The sequence below is a fragment of the Orbicella faveolata genome, unplaced genomic scaffold, assembly GCF_042242905.1.
Source record: "Orbicella faveolata isolate gen_17 unplaced genomic scaffold, um_ofav_v1 contig_2, whole genome shotgun sequence".
NCBI classification, from domain to species: domain Eukaryota; kingdom Metazoa; phylum Cnidaria; class Anthozoa; order Scleractinia; family Merulinidae; genus Orbicella; species Orbicella faveolata.
The window spans coordinates 435,353-453,136 of NW_028301547.1; the positions used below are offsets into that span (position 1 = coordinate 435,353).

The 17,784-nt window shown below is 38.6% G+C and overlaps 2 protein-coding genes, 1 long non-coding RNA gene and 1 pseudogene across 10 annotated transcripts in view; 2 read left to right on the forward strand and 2 right to left on the reverse strand.

Moving 5' to 3' along the window:
• LOC110042823 (uncharacterized) overlaps nucleotides 1–17,784 on the forward strand; it is a 44,651-nt gene that overhangs the window by 22,919 nt on the left and 3,948 nt on the right. For both annotated transcript variants that reach the window (XR_016207452.1, XR_016207451.1), the window contains one exon: nucleotides 16,649–16,733. This is a non-coding gene — a long non-coding RNA (uncharacterized LOC110042823). The remainder of the gene's footprint in view (nucleotides 1–16,648; nucleotides 16,734–17,784) is intronic.
• On the reverse strand, nucleotides 147–15,714 carry LOC110042820 (uncharacterized). 6 transcript variants are annotated; one of them, XM_089290296.1, is made up of 7 exons: nucleotides 15,247–15,711; nucleotides 13,163–13,653; nucleotides 11,477–11,517; nucleotides 10,378–10,518; nucleotides 10,212–10,294; nucleotides 9,777–9,807; nucleotides 1,877–1,927 (listed from the first exon to the last, which is right to left on the reverse strand). In XM_089290296.1, the coding sequence occupies exons 2-5, from the start codon at nucleotides 13,298–13,300 to the stop codon at nucleotides 10,213–10,215; spliced, it is 402 nt and encodes a 133-aa protein (XP_089146422.1). In that variant the 5' UTR covers nucleotides 13,301–13,653; nucleotides 15,247–15,711; the 3' UTR covers nucleotides 1,877–1,927; nucleotides 9,777–9,807; nucleotide 10,212. The 6 variants fall into 6 exon arrangements, with proteins under 6 accessions (XP_089146421.1, XP_089146422.1, XP_020603848.2 ...); XM_089290295.1 differs by lacking the exon at nucleotides 10,212–10,294 and having other exon boundaries at nucleotides 147–1,927; nucleotides 15,247–15,382; XM_020748189.2 differs by lacking the exons at nucleotides 1,877–1,927; nucleotides 10,212–10,294 and having other exon boundaries at nucleotides 9,158–9,807; nucleotides 15,031–15,714.
• Nucleotides 2,137–3,857, forward strand: LOC149111547 (uncharacterized; annotated as a pseudogene). Its single transcript, XR_016207444.1, has 3 exons — nucleotides 2,137–2,421; nucleotides 2,497–2,739; nucleotides 3,244–3,857. The product of XR_016207444.1 is annotated as an uncharacterized LOC149111547 (transcript).
• LOC110061841 (uncharacterized) lies at nucleotides 3,906–9,262 on the reverse strand. The gene is made up of 10 exons (XM_089290291.1): nucleotides 8,986–9,262; nucleotides 8,765–8,837; nucleotides 8,274–8,483; nucleotides 7,730–7,816; nucleotides 6,224–7,392; nucleotides 5,863–5,948; nucleotides 5,578–5,685; nucleotides 5,088–5,284; nucleotides 4,740–4,808; nucleotides 3,906–4,355 (listed from the first exon to the last, which is right to left on the reverse strand). Exons 1-10 carry the CDS (start codon nucleotides 9,260–9,262, stop codon nucleotides 3,983–3,985), a joined length of 2,649 nt encoding a protein of 882 aa, XP_089146417.1. The 3' UTR covers nucleotides 3,906–3,982.

Sequence of the window (17,784 nt, forward strand, 5' to 3'; positions counted from 1 at the left end):
ATTAGACTGAGCTATTCAGACATACATAAGTAGACATTTCAGGACCTTGTTTCTGACACACAGGTTGCTATTTCAGTGCCACTGTGATTCTTATGTTTGTGTTGAGTAAAATGCACAACAGGAAATAAACTACAAACCATTCAGACTAGAGACTAGAATATAAATTTACTACCTTTAATACAGCGGAGACAGTCGCTGTCATTTTTATAACATCTTTCACGACTTCAGCCCTTAGGCCATTCAATCAAATAATTTACAATTTTGTCCTTGCACAGTAACACTTTATCTAAACGTTATTTGTCCAATCGACTGTGCTGAGTATTTACAACATTTGAGAATTGATCATTGAAAGCAGAACAGTTCTAATAAACTAAAGGTCATGGAAACGAACTTCTCTTCATAGGAAAAGTTAAGTTTAAGGTGTTGTGTCACAAGTGTAAGTCGTCTCTCTGCAGCCATTGTTGTGGTCGTCACGGAAACAGAGAAACGTACAACCAAAACAGTGGATGCAAAGGAGACTCAAGCAACTCTCCATGTCAGGAAATATTTAAGGACGTTCGCACTCATTGTTACTACTTAATACATCAAGTGCGTGCGCTAAGGAACAAATATAAGCGTGTACAGGGCTTGGCACTGGGTATGCTAACTTCGCTTGCAATTTACTTTCTTACTGGTCGGTGCCCCTCTTTTCTTTTCACAGATCACTTCGTTTACTAATTTCCTCCATTTCAACAAGAAAAAGAAAATAAATAAAGAAAACAGTTCAAGTAATCTGTACGTGAGAAGTTACAATTATTTCGCCTGCTCTGTTCTCGTGTGACTGAAGTTTTCATCGAATGTGGACGGGCAAAGCTAACATTTATTATATATCATGTCTTAAGTTTTACTTAATAGCCTTAGATTAAAGCTTCTAAAAACGCATAGTCTTCAATGCGCCATATTTCGAAATTGAGCTATATTTCGAAAATGAAAAGTTGATCTTTGCTTTACTGCGTGACAATTAAAAAAAAAAGTCTTTACGAAGGAACATTTTCGGCGCGAACGTCCTTAAGAACCGTATACCTTTAGAGGAGTCTTGGGTCCAGTCGATGTAGCGTGTCCGGTTTAAACTGTAGATACCTAAACCCCTATAGCAAATTAAAGCTTATAGACCTGGCTATCAGACTATACCAAGAATTTTGAAATAAAATGAATTGTCCAATTTAATACGACTTCTAAATGCTAGCGTCTGAATCACCTTTTCAAAGCTACAAGTCAACGCGAATTTTGTTTTTCGCTTGTTTAATTTGTTCCTCAGTTTCCGAACCCAAAGCGCTAAAACAGGTGTCTGCGATTTGCCATATTCAATTTCAGTGAAAAGTTACAGAGCATTTCCGAAATAGGATTAATAAAATATGGAGTGCTCGTAGTAGAATCGCTCTCACCTTGAAGAAAAAATTATTTGGAAATAAAAAAAATTGCCGACGCGTGTTTAATTGTTTATATGTTAAACTGGCTACAGTGCAAATTTGAGGGGAAACGAACAAATTCCCTTTGACTTGCAGCTTTCAAAATGCACCCAAAAGATAATTCAGACGCTCACATTTGAAGGTAGTGCAAAATTTGACAATTCATTTTATTTCAAAATGTTTGGTATAGTGTGATACATGTAGCTCGGTATGCTTTAATTTGATATAGGGGTTTGGGTATCTAATATTTAAACCGTACGCGCGACATCGCATGGACGCAAGACACCTCTAAATGTATATGGTAACCTTAATATAACATTTTTTGTCAAGGTGCTGATGAGTAAACGTTCGGTTGGCTGGAACATAGTTGAACATTTGAATTTATACTTTCAAAATTAATGGAACTTGGCCATACAGCTATTTCACTTGGTAAGTAGAAATAGAAATAGCAAGAGCTCTACAAGGTTTTCAGCTTCCTCCTGTGGAGAACAAAATAATTAAAGTTGTGGATGCTTGTTTTGGAGTAGCCCTTGTCAAAACGGTTCCCTCAATTCAAACTCTCTTATTCAATTGTCAAAGCTATGTTTCCTGCGAGTGTGTTGTAGCCGTGTATTGTAGCCACTGTTGTTTTACTGAATTTACCTGCAGCAAAGTTTACGGCTTGGCAATTTATGAATGTCACGCTTAAAGGACCACACGCAACCAGTGTGCTTTGCGCGCCTTTGTGATTGTTATTATCCGGGAATTCGCGGACATTTCTCACATGTCGACTTGTCATACACACGTGCGTGAAGTGAGAGAAATCTAGAAGATGGACGAAAGCGAAGGAACTTCCGTTAATGTGACTAATGATAGCGAGGATAGTAACATTGGTGAAGGATTGATAAACTGTTACGGGTCTCCAGTAGGTCGTATTGCGGTTTCGCATCGAAGCACCGGGCTACCGGGAACTTCTCGAGAAGGTTCACGAGTGGTGAGTTCCATCGATTTTGGCAATATTTCTAAATGGGTATGTAACACTCATAATTTTTCTAATGATTTTGAACAGACTTGCCAGTGCAAAAACACTTGTAGCAGGAAAAGTGGGAAATTCCGTGGATGTGTTTGTCGTGATGCTGGTTTGAGGTGCGCGGCGACATGTGTATGTGGCAGTTCTGCAAAGCCGTGCAGAAACAATAAAGAATCTGTGCCTGCTGCGAATTCTCCAGGCAATACTGCAACAACTCAACGCCCTAGCAGTGCATTCGAAAGGCACCAGTTATCCCTTGAACGCGAAAGAGAAAGTATCCAGGTAAAACGTGTGCCATAATTCCAGTGTACTGGTGTAGCTAGTGTTGTCAAAGTTGTGATGAAAATCCTAATATTGTACTTTTATTCCTACTGCCCTTGCACCAGTTTCATAGTCAAGTTTAATAGTTTTTAATGCACCTCTTCTAATTTACGTTTTTATACCGGAAACATTTCGTATCGCGTCTTAAAAGTCAATCCCCGTTGTAATATTTTATCTTCTTGCTGTCGTTTGTAATTTCCTTGAGGTCTTTCCTTGTTGAACGAAAACTTTTATCCTCAAGTTATAATTCCCTTACTATAAATACCACCTTCATTTCATTTTATTTCTGTTCGAGCACCAGTTGCTCAAAAATCTTTCAATACAATAAAAGCAAAACAAAAATGAATTCGTAGCACAAGCCTAAACTATCGCAGCATACAAACCCCTGACCACATAAATTATCTGCTTTGGACTTCACACCAGAGATGCATTTGTCAGGTCTAAAGTACTTTTTTTACTTATCAGGTTTTCATTGAATCACTGACCGTAGATCAACGCAACAGACTTCTGCTTGAAGTGTTATGCACGGGGAGAGGAAGTCTTGAATATGCAAGGCAGCTGGTGAATAGCGAGGACCCCGAACCTGACAGACCAATGGGTGAAGGTGGCTCTCCAGACTGGTGTGTCTGCAATGTCTGTGTTGATATGGCCAGCGAAGAAGAGAACAAATGCCGTGGTAAGAGGTCATGTGTAACCTCATACGAGATGTTCAGGAATGTTGTTTTGGACAGGGAAGTTCTCAATATAGCTATCAGGGCACGATGTGACATAAGAGCAGAAAATGCTGACTTTGAAATGAACAGCTATCGCAAGGCTGCATACAGGCAATACATCCTTTGGAATATGGAAAGTTGGGCAAAGGCAATCGGAGAGTTTGCCCATCTTGTGTTGTTAGACTAGTGAGACAAACATATCCTGCTCCTGATGGGGAATATATGGGATTCAGAAGACACTGAACAGCAATAGTTCTTCTAAAGCCCTTATACTCAGGAGTTGTAACAATAAGAAAGATTGTTAGATTACTTACTCTCAATTTCTATTGACTGATTTTATTAATTAAAGTCTGGTGTCAAATTCAATAGTAAGTGAGAGCTTCATTGATTAAAATCAAGATGTGTACAACAATATTAGGATTAATTTTATTCCTGCATTTTTTTGGCGGTTTCCCCGCACTGAACAAAGTCATTTTGAAGCAAAGAAAATTTCACTTTGAAGAATCCTTGATACCTCCTTTACTGAAACGGGAAAGTCTAGCCTGAACTAATTCTGCTGTGCTAGGGGCCTCTTTCATAGCAGTAGTGGCTGCCAGTCTCTTTGGGTGATTTGGCAGAAATGTTTTATGTCTGACAATTGTTTCAGTGTCAGAAGCCCTCTTCTTAAGGATTTTAGCTGCCATCACTGCCCAGTGTGGGTACTTCTTGGGTTCTTTTACTGGCTCCACCCTCCAATTCTTGGACCTCTTACTGTAGGTTTTTTTGTACCGGACCTGGCCCTTGGAGTCTTCCAAATCAGTTCGGAATAAATGAACATTGTGATCCAATGCTGCCAGAAGAATCCTTGTCATAAAAACATCATAGCTGCAATGTGAAAGAGCAATAAAATTCAATGATGAGAAATGTGAAAAGATTAATCACAATCATTGCTATAAGTTCTCTCTATGATACATAAACATGGGGTACAAGGAATGTTGGAACTGATCTTCAATAACATATTCAAAAATAAGTTACTATGATCTGTGACTTCTACTCTTGTAGGTTTTGACTCTTTTGCTGGCACAGGGTTCACACTCCAGAACACAACATTTGCTGGTTATTTACCACACTTTCCACTACCCAGGAAAGAATAAATGTTAAAACAAATTCACCAATTTCGCCATGACAGATGCCAACCCTATTGAAGGAAAACATTAGTAGTTCGGACAAATGTACACGTACATGTATATTTTAAATGAGCCAGCTTACCTAAATGCTATCCTCTTCGAAGCATACTTCAGCATCATGGAATTGAAACTTTCGAGTTTACTGGTATGCCTACGCAAACAATGAGTAGAACAATAAGTACAAAAGTTACTGTTACTAACAAGTTTGTTTAGAATCTAAAGTCTTGCTTGGGATAAATACAATGTACTTTTGTGTCCTTGTTGTCAGTTCAATGCACACACTAGTGAATGAATTGTTAGTACCAACAAAAACTTTTTGTTCGTGCTAATAATTTATGCACTAGTGTAAATCAATCTTTACACTGATTTGAGTTTGAGTCACAGAAATGCCAAGAATTGTTAATTTTTTAATTAAAATTTCTTTACTTACCTAAATTTCACATAAAATGCCAATGTTTTGAGCCAAGCACGATCCATAACAATGTCACGTACAGCCTTGTGTGACTTAGAGTCCATTTCAAGGAAGGTCTTCCCCTCTTCAGTTGAAACAAGGGGACCATGTGAGCATTCTCCTTCAACCCACTCATGCTCCCCACACACATGATGTATGACACCGAGCCACATGTCCTAAACAAAACCAAACAGCATACAGCTAAAAAACTATTTAAAAAAACAGTCACAGTTTACCCACTTGTTCACATGTACATGTGCATGTTGTAGTTTAAATTTGTCTTTGGTTTGAACTTTTAAACATCCAAATCAAAGTCTTAACCATTAAGATTTGTACCAATCTATACCTGGATATAAATGCTACCATTTCCTGTACAAGGAAAAGTACAATCTTTTGCTTGGATGGAAGTATGTCAATGTTTTCTCTAATAAGTACATTCAGGGAGACATTGAATATACTCGACACTTACCCTGAGGGTTTCTTCACTGCCATCACACTGCTCTGCACAGTGCCAAAAGTGGTTCCTAATGGGTTCAATCCACTGACTTATATCATCGCACCCTCGTACTTTAGCAGCCTACAATAAGAATTCAACATAATAAGTAGCATACAATATTTGAGTCAATGTGATATGATTGGCTATATTTTCTATGGCATGATATAAATACATATACATATATAACTATTAAGGGAAGGCCATTATAAGTTGTTATCAGCTTCATTTACTATTGTATCATAAGTGTGCAGTACTCACAGCACTCAGTTTGGCAGTCAATTTACATGACTTGTGCCACATGTCCAAAGAGTGGAATAGATCCTCAAGATGGCTTGGATTTTGCTCTGAAAACAACACAGAAACAAAAAACCATTCAATGAAAATAAGTCTTACAAACCATATTGGGATGTTATTTCACTTTTTCCACTAGAATAGGTTTCTTTGCAAATTTCACTTAAAAGCTATACTACAAGGAGAATCAGCTTACTGTCATTAATGTGCTATTGAAGTTTATCATGAAAGAAATCTATTCACTCCAGTATTACTAAAGTGGACTGAAAAAAATTTTGGAGTATTACTAATGTGGACTAAAAAAAATTTAGGATGGACTCACATGTACCTTTGAGGGTTCTTATAAGGGCAACGATCATGCTGGAGGCATCAGTCACCAAATCTACTATCTTCAGATCTGTCATTGCTCTCTCAATCAAAAGGTTCAATGCCAGCTTCTCCATAGTGGCTGAGGAACCTCCAGTTTCTCTCTTGTCAACCACCTCTATGTCCACAATCAGATGCAAGTAGTGCTCCATTATAGTATAAACACAATACTTAGCACTGTGCCCTGGTGAATCATTTCTCCCATCACCTGCCAAAGCCAACTCTTCACCTTTAAGGACCTCCCACACCTTCTCTTTCATTGCTTCCCAGAGTTCCTTTACAACTGGGGTCACACATGTTGTCTGAATGCGAGAAAATGTACTTTCTGACAAAAAACTCACATTCAAAAACTTCATAAGCATGCTTAGCTTATCAAAGTTGTTCCCTGACACAACAATTGAGGCAGCAAGAAGAACTGTAGCTGCATAGACCTTTTGGCCTCTTTTAACACCAAGCACAGCAGAAGACTCCCACATCCCATTATGTCCCTCAGTACATTTCCAGCTAACAATCAATACACCCCCTTCAGATTTTGTATTGACCACAGAACACTGTCCAACACAACCATTAATTTGACAGTTTCTCTCAAATAAATTGAGAATCGCCTGCACCTCAGAAATAATTCTCTCCTTATGAAAATGTGACAAAAATTCATCAAGATCACTGTCCATGTTGCACACCTCTTTCATAACATCCTCTACTTTTTTCTGAAGCATTTCCATATTATTCTGAGGAGTGTTTTCATCAGTTGTAACAGCAGCATCTGGAATACCATGAGTGGAGGTACAAGATTCAACAATCTGCTGCTGAGGCTGTACTTCAGGTTCACCAGCTGTGGCTGTAACAGGGTTGGAGCTAGATGATTGAATACTCTGCTGTTGAAGTATTATTTCAGGTTCAACAGCTGTAGCTACTACAGATCCATTTGCTTTTGCTTCAGCTTCACCATGGTTGAGACAGAGGTCTTTATCACTGCATGTAGAGTGTGTCTCTAAGTTGATGGAATGACTATTTGGATCCTCCTCTTTCTCCTCCTCCTCCTCCTCCTCCTCCTCCTCCTCACTGTCCGAGTAACTGCTAAAAACTGCACTCAAAGTCACACTTAGGTCAGTGCTTTGGTCTTTCTCTGAGCTGAAAATAGAAAAAATTATATCACTGCTGACTAGTTTATATTTGACACTATTCTAAACATTTCATTGCTTTAGCAGATTAGCCAACATTGCAATAGCAGCCACATGTCAAATCTGTACTCCATGCATAATTTTACATGCATTGTTCTACACAAGAATGCAAACTTCAATCAATAATTGTTCAATAATCAGTTACAACTTGTGATAAATTATTAGGGCCAAATGTCAAATGCATCACTTCCCCTTTTCAAAGATGTAGAATACATGTACTTAGCTACAAAATGAAGCTTGTTTACATCCCAGCTTTGGTCAATGAATGTACCATATGCTGTACTTACAAAGATTGGCTGAATGACACAAGTGAAGGGTCCTCTCTGATGTAGTCATCATCCATCTCGTCTTCAGATAGGCCACTTTCACATGAACTGATGAAAATGACAGAAAAACTCACAAATTATTTCACTAAAATCAATAGAAGAATCATGACAACAGAATACTGTAAAAGGCCCATGAAGTTACTTAAGGAAAAGTAGCATGAGGTATTTTCCAGAAGTCACAAATAAAGAGACAACCTTGTAAGATTTTGTACTATCCTTTGCATAGTCATGAATAGAATGTGGGCCTCAAAACTGTCTGCAGCTTTATAATTAAGTGCAAGGTTATACAGAGATCTTGCTGACAACCTTGCACTAGTGCTTCATACACCTTACAAGGTCAAGCCTACTTCCTTTGTGCACCATTCTGTGACTTGCCTTTCTAAGCTTTTGTCAAAATTGGCATGCACAAACAGTGGGCTCACCTGCATGTATTCAATTCATATACTGTAGATGTTGTAAACAAATGAGACAATAATATTATTGACAAATATGTATGAGTACACACCTTTCATCATCAATACTACATGTAGTTTCAGAGTGCTCAGATTCTGAGAGAGGGCTGTCCTTGAAAGGATTTCCCTTCAGCGAAGCAAACGAAGGATTTATGGTTGCTGCCTTTTCCCAGGAGGTGGAAAGGTTCCACATGGAGGTTTGCCTTGAGTCATTCACTTGAGGACTAGCTACGGTGGAGCCAGTGACATTAACCTCAATAGTACTAATAAAATATGAAGATGGAGAACTACTTAATAACTATTATTCTTACTACGATAAAGGGCAAATATTGCATGCTTGTTTTAGACTTGAAAAAAATAGGATCAGGCAGAAAAATTATTACATTTTCTTATGACCACCGGAAACTCTCATAAAAGGCAGAATGAAGTGCAAAAGTAAACCATCACACAAAAACTGTACAAACTGAAAGGAGAAAAAAATAAACTTATGGCACATAGATATCTAATATATGTAAATAATAAACATTTTAAAACACTAACATACCTTTCAGCAAGAGTGTGCCTTGCTTGTGAACGTGTCTTTGGCAGAGGAGTTGACTCAAATAAAGGTCTCTTACCTGATGAAGAATGAATCAATAGCGAATATTATGCTACCCAACGCTAACAGTATTTAGTAATAACTTAAGCCTATATGTATTGTATATACATGCAGCTTTCAATGCGTCCAACAACAAACAACATCGTAAACAAAATAATTCCACTTACACGGAACCGGGCTAACATTGACCACATTCGTTCCACGTTTCCTTCCTTGACCCGTGTTTCGATTATTATGGCTACTGGATTCCGATCGACTTGTTGCTTTTTTTCCTTCCCCTAGCGCAATACCATGAAGCAAGGCCTCTGCGAATTCACTATTGGATTTATCCTTGAATCCTAGATTTCTTTTACGCTCGTTCCACAACTTTAGCGTAGAAGTTGTAAGCCATACAATATGGCGACTTTCCTTACGCGGCGGACGTCCTCTGTTTGAACGCTTCATGTTCGTAAATGGCGAAGGAAAACTACCAAATATACGCAGAATACAAACTATAAATTCTAAAAGAACATCAAGGAGGCATCTACAGCAGCCTGTCTCTGCGGATTGCAATGATACAGTCCGATGATCGAACACAATCGGGAAATACGTCTTATCTGTATTACAGAAAATGGCGCCGGTACAGTGCTCGCCCGCAATGCATTTTGGTTGAGTGTGGTCCTTTAAGGTGTTTTCGAGTCACAAGTTGGTTTAGTTTTGCTGATTAATCAGAGAAAGTGTGATAATTATCAATTTATATGTTCGTCTTGGACATCAAATTCAAACGAAGCAGAAAATTGTTAACCACTTCAGGGAACCATACTGTCTTTCGGGTATCCATACTTTGCCATCTGAGTTTTTGTTTTGTTGTAATCTTGTGATGGGGTTATTTTTAAGAAAACCAGACTAGACTGCTCCTTTGTCGATAACCTCTAGCTGCTTCTAGCATCAGTCTATTAGGTTTAGTATGGACTCTTACCTGATTTTCGTCAGGGTGAATTGCAATGCCCCTAAAAAGGGATAAGAAACATTCTACATCATCTTCATCATCTGATTACTTTCTCCTACAATAGTTATCTCTTTTGGGCCGATCCCCATGTAGTTTCCACTTTTTTAACAAAGTAACCAACTTATTTTTACCAGTATTAATCGGATCGAAAACGTGCAGGATATGTCCAAAATTGTTACTTTGGTTCTTCGCCCAGCAGAAAAGCATTCTGAAATGGTTTTTATCTCTGGTGTTTTTCGTTTTAAAAAGGTGCACAAATAAGCAATAAATAGGTTATTTTTAAGCTAGTCACAATGGCAAAATTTGTTTCAGTTGGTTTATCAGCGGCCTTGGAAGGAAAGAAATCACTTTTAGGATAAATGAACTAAACGCAGAATCTGGCGTTTTCAATTTGATGTCCCTTACCCTACGGGGCTATGGCGTCCACTAGACCCAGTGTCCTGCGTGACCAAGTGTCCTCGTCGAGAGTAGCATGGTCGTGCAGAAATCTAATAGGAAAATTTAACATGACTCAATGAAGAATATAGAAATAATTTGATGGAACTGACATTCATTTGTAAGCTTCTCGTACCTGATTTTTGCACTTGGACTTGACACATTTACAGCCGTCAACACAATTGAGGTCGGCTGCTTTGCAAGGACACGCTCCTCTTCCTCTCTTCCGTGCACATTGCCCTGGACAAGAACAGTGTGCTCTTTCATTTTCTGTTCCCTGAAGAGGAAAGAAACAATTCAAGTGCTTTGGCGGAATATATATTCAGTACTGTGTGCACTGGCATTTGAAATGTCTGATCTCGGTAGTTATGTCTAATTCTTCGTCCTCGTCGTCGTCCTCGTTCGAGTTCAATGCTGAGCCATAAATATTTACCGGCCGTCTGAAAATGGCGCAATTGGTCAAAATACCCTTTATAGTTTTTCGTCTAGTGCGCTTAATTTTCACGGGCCAAACTAGCCATTTAGACACGGTATACCCATAACACAGCTCTTTCTTTAGAACGTCTTATTTGTCGAGAGATTGAAATCTAAAATCAGTCGAAATGTGGCATGTTGATTGAGTGGCGATGGTTGTATTTTCCAAACGGGCAAGAAGTAGACAAAACTTATTTACTTCAAACTGTGTGAATAGGAAATCAAGTCAAGTTTCCTTCTTTCTCTACTGACCTGTTAAAAATGCGCAATTTTGCATCGGCTATCTTAGTTAATTGAGCGGTAACTTTCCTAGATTTCACAAAAATGTGAACTCGCTGGAACTTTTAGTGTGCCTTTCAATAACATGCGGATTCTAAAATTCAAAGCTCAACCGGCAAATGCTTTTTTCGCTACCGTCAATGAAAATGATGTTCGGCGGCTTCCAACTACTGCCGAGCGCGCGGTAATCAAATCGTTGAGCACAGTTCAGACAACGAAACAGTGCTCGGCAGTAGTCGGAAGCTGGGAGGAGCCGCTGAACATGTGATCGACGGCAGCAAAAGACGCATTTGGCGGATGAGCTTTGAATTTTAGAGTCCTCATGTTATTGAAAGGCGCAGTAAAGTATTTTTTGAAAGAAGTTCACCAAAAAGGGTCTTCTTGACACAATAAAAGAAAATTCGAATTTTGCGACCTGTCGTGGGAAACTCCATATTAAGAGGCAGTGGCTCTTAAGATATGTGTTGAGATCAACGTCTTACCTGTTTTGTAAGGTTTTGTTTCGATGCCATTTTAGATTTATCTGAAGTAAAAAAAAAAGCATATATCAAATGATAATAGTATATTTATTGGGTTTCTTTAAGGAATCACTTGCAATCGAAACTATTCTTATTGCATTTAGCACTGTGTAACCCGATGTAATACAAGCTTTAGTTTGTTTACCCATCTAAGCAACCACAATGCTGGTTTGCGATCACCAAAATTATCTTACTTTATGACACGTTTTGTTTGTGTAATTTGCGGCCAAAGCTAATTTGTCTTGATACTCTGAGCTGTTCTGTTGCAGCGAAACTTCGCTTCAACAGGATGCGCGGCTTTAAACTGTTTTATTTTTCCATGTCCCCTACAAACCTACAAAGCTATGTTTTAAATTGAACAAATATCTTTCTGGTCCTAACAGTTATTTTTCGGGGAAAGCATTTGCTTCCCCGACTTCAGCCCCACATGTTAAGTCGAGTATAACTATTTTATGATGTAAACATGCTTTGTAAAATTGTCTTTCATGCTGTGAATAGCAACCTAAATACGTCAACATCGTTCATGGCTACTGGAGGCTCTTTGACTTCTTCAATTTATTTTACTCTAACGAACAGCAACTCAAGGCTATAGTCTGCGAATCTTTAGTAGATGACGGGCGTGTTGACCCCAATTGGCAAAGACAATTTGGAGATTAAGAACGAATAAAAAATTAATGGTTTTGTAAATAAGGTGCTTTAAACGAGGTATCGATCATTCAAAAAGACAAGTTCTTTTAAGCAGTTTATTTCCGAAGTCATTTTTATTCTCTTTGCTGAACAGCTAGCGAAACAGTGTTAGTCTTTGTTTTTCCATGTGGCAATTTATGTGGCAATTTGCCCCCTGATATCATAATAATATGAACCCTGGGTAGGCGCCGAAGGTTACCATCATAAATAAATATGTACAAGTGCTCATTCTGCGTTTTGATGGCGTCTCTAATGATCTAGTGAGGAATCAGTAAAATAAGAGCATGTGCGAGCATTATAAACGAGAATGCATTGAACACCTAGTTAATTGTTTGATTTAAAATAAGTGCATGACATGCACTGTTCATGTTGAGTGTATCAACGTGTTTTATTAGTTCAAAGTTTTAATTCCACACGTTGGTCCTGCCTAACTTATACAACGACCAATCTTGAAGTATATATCCTCTCGCTGGGCATGCAGGCAAGCCAGCACAACGACTCTACTGCTTCAATCATGGCGCCTTCGAGTTCATCAGTTGATGTTTTACATTTCGTGTTCACACTTCTTGCTGGTTAATCCAACGGATAATTCATCCGCGTGGCGAACACTAGTTTAAGGCGCGATCTGTAGAAAAGGTCCCCCAAAAGAGGAGAAAAAGCAGTGAATCTTTCGTGAAATCATTATGGTCTTTATACAAGCTTTCGGTGAAAGCGATCGAATCATTTCGTGATATTTTCGGTGTTTTAAGATCGGGCAAAAGACAAAGGCTGATGCCCTGAAAAAGTCAGCAAAGCGAATGATAGTACAACCGAAATCTGGAGAGAGTGATTTTGCTTTCAGGAGGTTATTAGCCATTTTAACTGGTTTCTAGAAAGCATACCATGAGAATATGCGATCAGTGAAACGTAAATGGAAAACTGTTCTGTATGGCAGTGTTGTGTAATAGTTATGCCTGCTCTTACCTCGCTTTCTGTAATATTGTCAGTCAGGTCTTTTAGTGTGGTATCTTTCGTCGATTGACTCGGCCCAAAACTCCTTCCAAGATGTGGTGTTGAAATAAAGGCCTCTTTCCCTTTTCCTTTTCCTTTTTTGGTGCCCATGGGCTTGTGGGAAGATTAGGAGATAGAGCCAGTGTTTCGTGACGTGCGTGACATGTTGGGACATGTTGCGGTACAGTATCCTTCAGTTTTAAAATGATTTAGCAATCAGGAGCGAAGACGCAGAATTAATTGAACCACGGTGTGGTGATACATCATTCCTTTTGCCCGAAGTGTAGCTGTTCCTCTTTCCCTGTGTTCGCTGGTAAACGAGTTGAACTCAGTTGCCAATGGATTTCGATAAATATAACTCCAAAGCAGTGTCGTTCATTTCAACACGTGGGTCGTATTGTCCAAGAAGATTCATGTTGAACACATTCAGTTCCTTCTTAATGCCTGATATGACACACTGTACCCTGAAAGAAAAAATTTCGTTTGGTTGGTTTGTGAGTCCAAACATAGAAATATCTGTCTGGGTGATATCACTTTGTAGCTGTTTGTGTTGTGGTGAACTAAACTGAAAACTGTTACCTTTCTTTCTCTTGTCGCAGTGAACTTGGAAAGCGAGTCACCGAATCCCGCTCAAAGGTGTTAACTCTAAACGCGAGGAGCCATCTAAACGGAAGTCCTCTGCTTTGTGAAAAATTTGTCTCCAGATGGCATTTTAATGAGAATCGTTATCCATATTAAACGTTTTCAAAATCGTTCTCCAAATTTAAAGTTTTCAAAAGAACTTCAGTGTTACGACGTAGAACACTTTATACTGTACCTACATGAGATCCACTTTGAAACAAGAGAAAGAGCAAACTCAGTTTTGGTAGACGAAGGCTTCAGATCGCTTAAACTTTCCGAACAAAATTGCGTTGTTGGAACCTACTAGATATTTGTTACTCAAAACTCTTAAGAGGTCGCAGAACTGATGCCAGTTCAGTTCTAGTTATGGGTTATATATTTATTTGAGCGATTGGTGCAACAGTGTATGACCTGCTGTAACGTGACTTCAGGTGTGAATCGACATTCTTATTCCATGATAGAAAGTTTTTCCTCGAAGCCATAATTCTGAGAAAACTGAATGCTTAAATAGTTAGGCCTTCGAATTTCTTTTGCGTTTTTTTTATTTAGCTCGTAATTTGCTATTTATAAGGCCTCAAGTTTACTTGCTCTGCTATTTCGAGCCACCCTCTCTAACTAAAGATTAAACAATCACCTAAATTCTCTTAGCAATGTTAACGTGCAACGCGTAAAAATGTTATTAGGAAAGACTTGTGCATGTTTCAGCACGGAACTGGCTAATTAATTCTGTGTCTAGCAGTACTTTTAATATGAGAATTTCTTGGAAAGGCAAAGTTTGCTTTTCACATCGGAGCGAAGATTACGTTGTGATAGGGTGCTGAATGATCCTCGTATCTCAGGCCCCGTACGCACTAGGTTGACAAGATTTGTTTGGCTCTGCCAAAAATCTCGACAAATTTTGTCTCCACCAAATTTTGAATTTGCTAATAGCGTATACGCAGTTGAAAACACGACCGAATGTAATTGGACTCACTGCCTTGTTATAATCTTTATTATACAATGGAAGAACATTTAGATTAAACACCGTTGTAGGTTTGGCTGTCTGCCCATGGCTCACTGATTGAACCTGCCGTGTCTAAAAGAGAAAGATTGTTCAGAGTAGCAAATTGCAACTTAAATTAAATGTTCCTGAGTAATTTGAGACATTTGCGTGAAAACTGTTTTCTTCACCTTTTGAGCCGACTTATTGTACTGTTAACAAGAACAAAAATTATACTCACAGAGAGTGTAAAGAAGTTAAACTTGATTCAGGTAGAAAATCGTAGTCGGGAACCGATGAGGCTTCTCTGATGCGGAACGAAATAGATTCAAAGTAGTGCAAAGGTGTGCATGGGACGTCAGCAGTAGAGATGATCCGCGAAAATGATATATTTCGTGATATGCTCTAAATCGCAAGAAAGCGAGGCGAGCAAAGCTTTGTTCCAGCCAGACCTTACCTTCATATTGCTTAGTACTGTTTAACGTTCAATGTTCTGTTTTTCAGTTCTTTTCTTTCCTAGAAAACAGAATATTGATCCGGTTGTCTCCGTTGTTTATGTTATCACGTTCGTTGTCAATTGAAATAAGAGGGAAAAAAGTTCAGTTGACCTTGACTTTTTGCATAAACAGACCAAACGATGCTGACGTTTCATGTTTATGCGATTGGCTAAGGTTCAGTTACCATAGAAATTAATGCTTGGTGTGGTTTAATTTGTTTCCACGAAAGGTTTTGAAATCACTTTCTAAGAAACCAAGTTCTATCGGTTTTGGTTTTATTTCTAAGCCTGCTGAATTTTTCGTAGGCTTATATACATGAGTACAATGCACAGGTCTGTTAAATACAAATTAGTTATCTGTGGATCACGCAACAGAGGCAGTCGAAATTATTCTGGTTTGTGCTATTGTGCGGATATTATGTGGCCTGTATTTGTTGGTAAAATAACACGCGCTCTGATTGGCTAATTCAAGGACATTATTCTCCTGTAATGCCCCCGGGCTGATTGCGGGTCCTGTAAAACCAAAGCAAAAGCCATATATTAAACAAATTATTAACCTGGAACGTTCCAAACCTCGGCCTTGCTCTACATTCCTCCTATTCTATAGCATTACCAAATGTTAGAAAATAGCCCAAAGAAAATACCCGCGCTGATTGTTTTAAAATTGTCTTTCTATAACTCGAAAGAAACAGATCTAGCGTAAGCTGATGACGTAATGATGGCGCGGACAAAGGGAATTTACATTTTGATAATCAAAGTAAACAAGTTTTTCTTTTTTTTTCGTCACGTTATTTTCTAAAGGAAATAGAAAACATGTTATTCTTGTTTCCATCGAGTTTTTTTTACGATAACTACAGAAATTCTCGCCCGCTCACTGGCCAATTTTCCTCATCATTAAGCGCACAGACACGTGAATTTATCATTTATGCGATGCCTCAACGAGCGAGAGCGGACAATTTGACAAATTGGTATCGTAAAAAGGCAAATTGGTGTCAGTTTTTTATGCGTCTGTCCTGTTATTGACGATGAATTTCGTAATAACATTGTGAAAGTAAATACTTTAAAGTTCTCAAGCTGGATCTTTCACAGCCCGCTAGAGTAGACTTAGACATAGACATAGTTTATTTTGCTTGGTCGCACACTTAATTATGGTAGAGGTGCGTCCCATAGACTTGTTAAGCAGTCTACAGCACGCACCAGTCATTTTACAGGTGCGCCCAGAAAACAAAACAACAAGGTAAACATGTTCATTTGGAAATGAATATGAAAGTTGACTAACTAAGATGGCATAATTACCTTTAAATGATCAGCTCTCTCAGTTGGGGTGTTTCGCGATGTCCTCATGGGATTTTTACGCCTCTAGGTGTCTGAGAAAAAAGATTACCTGGAATGAGACAGGAGGAAAGGTCAGTTTGACACAAGTGGCAGAAAACTTTGTGGATTAACAGGTAAGGACTTGATCAATAAAGCGGTTTTCAATCAAATGCTGAATATAATATGGAATAGGCCATTTCCGAGTTTCCTTGCCTCTGTTTCAAAACGAGTCTTCGTGGAAAACCTTTTTTATGAGAATGACTTTGATTTGCATGTAAATGAACCTGTAGGCGGAGCTCATTTTCACATGAATGGTTTCGTACGTAGACTCGTTTTGACACAGGCAAAAGGTGACTCAGAAGTGGCCTTTTCTTTGGTTGGCTTCACCAAGCTCTATCACTGCCTTAAAAACGGATAAAATTTTAATTTATCCAAGCTTTCAAGTTCAAATTTCAGCTGTCAAACGGTCATCTTTTAACCAATGAGATTTTATGGACTTTTTTAAGTAGCCAATCAAAAAGCGAGAAAAGCTATTGACAATGTTGGCGCCATTTTGAATAAAATTCACTTATCTTTGTTTACGGTAAGTTTACGCCTCTTTTCCTCTCATTTGTTCCCGGAATTTGACCAGTTCGGGGTCTTGTTATTGTAAAAAACGAATTGACATCAGTTTTTTATACGTCTGTTCTCTTATTGATGATAAATTGCGGCATAACATTGTCAAAGTGGCTGTGGAACCACGAGCCGCAGGCGAGTGGTTCCGCAGTAACTTGGGATGGAAAGTAAACAAATCCAGAGAAATTAATAATGAATGAAAACCAGGGTTCTTTGGCAGTGTATGTTGGTGTATAATGTTCTCGTGGGCTGTGGAACCACGAGCCGCAGGCGAGTGGTTCCGCAGTAAACTTTGACAATGTTATGACGAAATTTATCATCAATAACAGGACAGACGCATGAAAAACTGACGTCAATTTGTTCAATCGAACATTGAAAGCTGAACAATATTGATTTTATTTTGGAGAGCAGTACCCGACAAATGATTAAAACCTATTAAGAAGTGAGGATGGCTAACGATGACGAGGGTGGAAACGGATTGCGATATGGATTTTTGAAAAAGCGTCAGGCTGTCAGTTTTTCAAAAGTTCAAGTTTGGCTCGGAAATCGTGGAAATTTTGCAAAAATGAT

Coding starts and splice junctions, on each gene's coding strand:
- LOC110061841 (XM_089290291.1), bottom strand. CDS start 9,262: ATGAAGCGTTCAAACAGAGGACGTCCGCCGCGTAAGGAAAGTCGCCAT. Junction 8,838..8,985: donor CAATGTTAGCCCGGTTCCGT/GTAAGTGGAATT, acceptor ATTCTTCATCAG/GTAAGAGACCTTTATTTGAG. Junction 4,356..4,739: donor TCGAAGAGGATAGCATTTAG/GTAAGCTGGCTC, acceptor TTCACATTGCAG/CTATGATGTTTTTATGACAA.
- LOC110042820 (XM_020748189.2), bottom strand. CDS start 13,300: ATGGGCACCAAAAAAGGAAAAGGAAAAGGGAAAGAGGCCTTTATTTCA. Junction 11,518..13,162: donor ACAATATTACAGAAAGCGAG/GTAAGAGCAGGC, acceptor TTTTTACTTCAG/ATAAATCTAAAATGGCATCG. Junction 9,808..10,377: donor AGTCCAAGTGCAAAAATCAG/GTACGAGAAGCT, acceptor ATCCCTTTTTAG/GGGCATTGCAATTCACCCTG.